At 45.3% G+C, this 6,946-nt stretch overlaps 1 protein-coding gene across 1 annotated transcript; it reads right to left on the reverse strand.

Moving 5' to 3' along the window:
• Positions 1–3,654: 3,654 nt before the first annotated feature.
• LOC147602678 (uncharacterized) lies at positions 3,655–6,477 on the reverse strand. The gene has a single exon (XM_086797756.1). The coding sequence runs from the start codon at positions 6,109–6,111 to the stop codon at positions 3,922–3,924; it is 2,190 nt and encodes a 729-aa protein (XP_086653882.1). The 5' UTR covers positions 6,112–6,477; the 3' UTR covers positions 3,655–3,921.
• Positions 6,478–6,946: the final 469 nt, after the last annotated feature.

Here is a 6,946-nt window from a genome sequence, read left to right on the forward strand (position 1 = left end):
AAGAAGAATCCCTCCCACAGGGAAATAAAAAGTCGCCTTCTCTATCTGTGGTAAAACAGACTATGAGAAACTCTGGCCAACATAAGGCGGAACAGATGGCCCTGAAAAGAAGACAATTCCAAGTCAGAGGGATGGTCTCCGTGATCCCCACAGAAAATGGGGCACAGGAGTTGTCTACTCCCCCCCTAAAAATAAAAAATTATGGTTGAGTTCAATATTCTTTCCTATAACATGAATGGATTAACAGATTGCAATATTCTTTCCTATAACATGAATGGATTAACAGATTGCAATAGAGCCAAGATAATAAAAAAAATGGATGATCCAAATCAACATCCAAGTTGCCAAATTTGCTGGCAACCAAGAAGTAAAGGCATCATGTCAGGTGATTCAAAAAAGTTTGGAATTGGTTTCCCAGCAACACATATGGTTCAGCTCCAATCATGAGCAAGGAGGGCGAGGTACTTCTATAGGACTACATAACTCATGGATGCCCTTCTATCTGAATCATGAAATAGACTCCCAAAATAGATGGGTAGCAATTCATCTACAACAACATGAACAGAAGTTTACGGTGGTCTCAGTATATGCCACGGGACTGACTGTCACCAAAGCAGAGCTATGGAAATCACTAATGCATTTTGTGGACCCTATCATCCTTGTTGGGGATTTTAACATGGTAGAATCCCCCAGGATAGACTCTCAAACCTAGGTCAAACTGTCAGAGCAAAAAATGATGATAGATATTAAAAAGGAAGTTAGCTATGACAGATCACATCCCCATGCTTAGAAATAAAAATGGAACTTGTGCATAATCAGGCTGAGAACCTGGATAATATCAAGGAACATTTCTCTGATATCTTCACTGGTAGAAAAGTTCCCATAGAAGAAAGTTGCAAAGCTATGTAAGCCATTACAAAATGCACGAAAAAAACAGTCTCTTAGAGCTTGGCAGGTACACTGGATGCTGATCTTACCTGTGGAGAATTAGAGGAAGCAATTATGGCCATGAAAAATGGAAAGCTTGGCCTTGACGGCCTTCCAACAGAGTTCTTTAAATATTCTAAGAACTTCCTTCTAGCTCCTCTCCTTGAGGTATGGAAAGAGTCTACTAGACATGGTGCTCTCCCCCTCTCCATAAACGAAGGGGCCATTGAACTCATCCATAAGAGAGGCTCCAAAGAGGAAATATCTAACTGGAGACCAATAACCATGCTTTCTACAGCCTATAAAATTTATGCTAAAGCCTTAGTAGGAAGACTCTTTGGACACCTGCAGGATTGGATAAGACTTGAGCAAAAAGGGTTCATCAAGGGTAGATATATTCTAGATGCCATTATTGCCCTATGGGAGGGAGTTGAACATGCCCAGCAGACCCATCAAGATTTTATATTCTTTAAAATTGATTTTGACAAAGCTGACGATAGATTAGAATGGGATTTTGTTTTTGCAATCACTCAAAGACATGGGATGGGGCTGGGGTCCTAATTCATAAAAATGGTGTATGTTCTCTTTGGTAACGCTAGGGCCAAGGTCACATTTAATGGTAATCTCACTGAGCCATTTGGGCTGTGTAGATCTATTAGGTAGGTTTGCCCCCTAGTCCCGCTGCTTTTTGCCATAGCAGTTGATGCACTCAGATGGATGGTCACCAAGGCTATGGAAGAAGGTCACATGTGCAGGGGATCCACCTCCCGAATAATCACCAACTTGTCGTTAACAATTTGCTGATGACACAAATGGTCTTATTCATAATGATTCGAGATCAATATGTACTTTTTGGGAATGCCTTTAGCTTTTCTGTTTGGCTTCAGGCTCTATTATCAACCACTCTACAATTGGCATAAGGACAATGTTTTCTGAGCCATCGTAATGGGTCCTTGACAAAGTGCATAACAAATTTATACGGTGGTTTGGTATGCAACATAATCTTGCTGGCAGAAATGTAGTGCTAAAACATATCCTCTTTTCCACAACCATTTTACTTTTTGTCATGCTGGCGCCCCTCTTATTTTGATCTAAAGTAACTAGAGAAGCTTTGTAGGAATTTTTTATGGTTAGGAAATGCTGAGGAAGCCAATACCAAAAGTGGCATGGAATGTATGTGCAAGACCCAAAAAACATGGGCGTTTGGGTTTACCTAACATAATAGACTTTGCTGATCGCATGCCAGCCAAATGGATTGTCAGAAGTTTCACAATGCCCTAAGCAGACCGGGCAATTCTTCTTAACTGAAATTTGGATAAGTTTAGTCTACATATTACCCCCAGCGAAAAAAACTTCCATTGACGACGCTCTTCTTCAGCGATATCATCATCAAACCACAGGGCAGCCCCTTGGTTAAAGCTATATGGCAAGCATGGAACAGATCAAACCTGAAATTAAACTACACTGTAAAACAAGGAAACACGCCCATGTTCTACACCTAGATTCTATCTAGTTCTCCACAGTGATGTCCAACAATATCCCAAGCAGATTTGTATAAACATGCATTCAAACTTCACAAAAGGGGATCCAGACTTGGGATGATATTTGGTACGAAAAAGATTGCAGGTGGAGGTCTGAACAAGAGCTTAAAACAATGTTCAGATTATTAGTAGATGATCTTTAACTCATTTAGAGTAGATTACAGCTATGGCCTGATGACAAAGTTGCGTTGATCCAACCCAGAGGACCCCTCACGCATAAAGCATTCTCTTGGAAGTTTGAATGTAAACTTTTGCCAATCCCTTTTGTCCCTCCTAAAGGGCCTCCGCTGAGTGGTAAACTGAATAACAGGTGGAATCTTTTGTGGGACAAAATACAATGGGGTTTTAAATTCTCAAAAATTTGGTCACCTATCATTCTGTCGAAAAAATCTTGTCTACTTTGGCTGATTATGCACAAAGCTTTATGGACCAATGCACGAGCTCAGAGCCTAGGATATGGAAATGGATTATGCCCAAGGTGTTAAAAAGGCACATGAAACTATTGAACATCTATTTATAGGATGTGTCCACAATTCAAAAGCGATTAAGTTTCTGAATCAGTGTATATATACCCAGTACATAACTGGGATCCGACGTGGCAAGAAATTCTTCTTGGCCACCCAATCAAATGCTCTGTAGAACTATGGAATGTTATATAAGAGTTGAATTTCTGTGGGCTGTTTGGATTAGTAGAAATAACTGTGTGTTTAAGAATGCAAGTATCAATATGATGCATGGTCTGAGAGCTGATTTGCACTTGTAGATGAAAAGGTTGCATAAAGCCAATTTGAAAGCGTGTGAAGCACAGTACACGAAGAATGCCATGGAAGGATGAACAAAGCCACATAAGAGTTTTAGGAAAAAATCAACGAAATTTAGAGAGAACGAGTATTTTAGGATGGTCTAGTGGCAGCCGAAGAAGTGGACCTTTTGATTAAAGACTCTGAATTACAAAAGTACATTCTCAGCCTCACTGCAGTGAGGATGAATTAGCTTAAATCTGAAGTTAAGCTTCTTTAAAAAGCGTTTTTTGTATACAGTCCTCTAATAAACTTTATGGTCTTGTACTTGTCGTTTAGAATTCACGCTTTGGATCGAACCTATTACCTCATGTTACAAGCCCTTCATTGTAACCAACTGACCTTCCGATTGCTAGTGCTACCTTATGCCTCGTGAAAGTTTGCGACGAACAATAAAATATTTCACGCTTTAAAAAAAAGGCTAACATGTGGAAAGTTTGCAAAACAATGCGAAGCCTGCTCCTCTTAGATCTCTCTGCTTGCTCGCCTGCCTCCATGTAAGACACAGCACATGAGTGCTTTGAATGAGTTGCAAGAAATTTACATACAAGAGGGATTTTTTAAGACCAGCCTGACCAGTGGGTGAAAAAAGGTTGATATATTAATTTGCTAGTTCCAGGAGGAATATATGGGATTGAAGGAGGAGGAGCTAGCTAGCTAGGAAGGGAGGAGGAGTGTGGGAGCACATCAGGAACGTGGAGGGTGCGGTGCTGGTAGCCAAGGGTGCGCAGCACCTGGTCGTCCGCGTAGTTGAGGGCTCGGACGAGCCCCACTTGGCACTGCTCCTTGGAGTAGATGGTGTTGTGGTGGCCGCTGCACGGCTGGCATCCGGTGAAGTGGGTAATGAAGGGCCGCCTCTCGTGGACGCTAGTGCCGCTCAGGTGCTTCTCGCGAGCCCTGCCCACCGCCCTCACCATCTTCTCCTTGCCCACGTCCCCATGTAATTGCAGCAGCTCCACCAGCTCCGCATGTTGCTCCTCCATGGCACGGTACCTCTGCTCCGTGGCCTCGAAGCCGTCCATCAGCTCCAGCCAATAGCCGCTCAAGAAGAAGTCCAGTTCCACCCTAAGCTTGTTAGCCCAACGCTCTCGCTCCTTGATGAGGAGGTAGACGAGAGCGGCTTGGTCATCCGTGGGGTTGCGCGGGCGGTCGGGCAAGAAGTCAGAGAGGATGTGTCGGTAGGCGTCGCCCATGGGGGCCTTAGGCCCCATGGATGCCCAACGCTCCAGCAAGTCCATCGACCACTGGCAGTTGCGGAGGAGGAAGCTGCCGGCGTTGAGGCCCAGCCAGCTACGTTTCTCGAAGACGAGGCTCTCCCAGCCATGGACCACTAGGTTGTATGCAGCGTAGCGCTGGAGGGGGATCTCGAACTCCATGTCCGTGATGATGGCGTCCGCGTCCAACCACCAGATCCACTCCACCTCCGGGTGCGCCAGCATGGTGGCCCGCACAACAGGCAACTTCGCCCAGAAGGTGGGCATGTGCGCATCCAGCAGCGCGGTGTTGTAGAACATGCCTACGCCGTGGATGCGGCTGTAGTCCACCTTGTTCTTGAAGCAGCGCAAGAGCAGGTGGTCACCCTCCGCGTTTGCGCACGGCCATGGCTGCGTGCCCGTCAGGATAAAGAGGCGCTCCCTTTTCACCTCCGGATGCTCCGCCGCCCACTCCTGTCTTTGCCTGTCCCAATCCCTTATAGGCTCCCCTAGGTTGTACTCTGCAATTAGCTGCTTGTCTTCTTCTCTCTCCTCGGCCACCACCTCCTCCTCCTCCTTCACTTGATGATCATCCGTAGAGGAGGACGGAATTGCACCTACCTCAGATTTCTTACTCGTGGCAGCTGCTTCGACATTTGATGTCGACCTTGCAGAGCTGATTAGCAACTGATCAGAATTATCATCTCCTGCTCCTCCTCCTCCTCCTACACCACTTGTAGCTGATTCCCCCTGCCCACCCTTGGCTGATCGGTTTTGCTGCTTGTCACCATCACTCAACTCATCACCGTCTTTGCCACCTCCTGACACGGGTTGCCCCTTCTTGGACAAATCCTTGCTCACCCCTGCTAATTTCTTCAGCTTGCCTTGGCCACCATCTCCACGATTAGATTCCTTCTTTGATGTGCTATTAGTTGCGCTATCCTTTGGCTTTCCCTGATCTTGATCAATGGTATTACTATTGGTGCCTCGTTTTTCTTCGAGTGGCTGTAAGACGTCGTCTTCCTCATGAATCTCAAGCTGTTGATGGTTATGCTTAATTTTGGAGACTTTCTTGTATCCTGGAACCAAGTGATCCGATCCAGTCTGGAGCTCTAGCTCATTAATTACCTCCGGGACCGCTAGTTTATCTTTTACGAATCCCCCACCGTTGCTTCTCCGACTTTGGCTGGCCTCACTCACTGCTGACAATTCCTCATCACGTCTAGTATCCTTCGACTTCTTCTTATGGGCTCCTTCTGTTTGGATCTCCTCATGATATGCACTGATTCCGGACTCCTTGAATTTTCGACTTTGACGGAGGCTTTCCTCGGTCTTCTTCGTCTTCAGCTCTCTGGCCGTGCTTCCCCGCGTCGGACGCTGCTCCGGCTGTAGCTCGAAGATGTCTTCCCTCAGCAGATTCACGTCGTCTTCAGAAGCCTTGGTTCTCAAAGTAGTGCCGGTAGCGCTGGGCTCTAATTTTACGGCATCGATTCCCACTTTGCAACTATGATCGAGCAGTGCCCACATCAGAAGCAAGCACATCATGCCCCTGGTTATCCCAAAATTATGCATACTTTGCTCATGAAATACCATGCTTCTCCCGAAGGGCTTAGAGCCATTATGAGCTAATTTAACACTGCAGTACCTCATGACTGTTATATTAAACACAAGATTTAGCAAGCAAGTCTAGAATGAGAACATCACAGTGAAAGGATTGTAAAAGATGTTCATATCCGTCTGCTGCTCTACTAGTGTACCCAATCTAATAGAAGCCTGAAGGACTAAATATTAACTAGGTGCTTCACCAAATTAAGGCGGCCTATCTCTAGATGGACAATATATGCCTAAACATGATGTAATGGTTTTATAATTTCAGCTTTGGGACTCTCAATTAAGAGTACTACTTAATCTGATGAAGCTGGTGAGATGTCCAAGTTGAAGTGGGTGCGAGGTCGCGAAGCTTTACAGCTGCAAATTAAAGCAACATCTAATCTAGGGACGACGTAGAACTAGGGCTAGCAGCAGCTGGTGGTTGAGCTGTAAACGAAAGGGGCAGGCACGTCGCAATTATATATATATATATATATATATATATATATATATATATATATATATATATGTAGCGAGAGAGCATCGACGTTTCCAAGTCGAGTGCTGCACGGCGCGGAAGAAGATGCCGGCGGGGCCGCGCACGTCGTCTCGCGCGAACGACGACGCCTCCGTCGCCCTGTTCTACTTCAAAGGGCCCACTTGCCTATACAACTCAAAAATATATATGACGCTGAAATGTAAACTGCCTTCTTGCATAAAGACACCACCACCACCACCACCACCACGTACATGGGCGACAAGGACACGCTACTTAACAGCTTTGTTCTTTCCAGGATTCTTCTAAACCCATGGTTGGAACGTATTTACCGTCGGGTCGATGATACATACTCTAGGACATCCATTGTCACGAGACCACCATTATCTATAAGGTTAA

Source organism: Cibotium barometz, chromosome 66 (genome assembly GCF_041138505.1).
Source record: "Cibotium barometz isolate CiBa-2024 chromosome 66, ASM4113850v1, whole genome shotgun sequence".
Taxonomy (NCBI): Eukaryota; Viridiplantae; Streptophyta; class Polypodiopsida; order Cyatheales; family Cibotiaceae; genus Cibotium; species Cibotium barometz.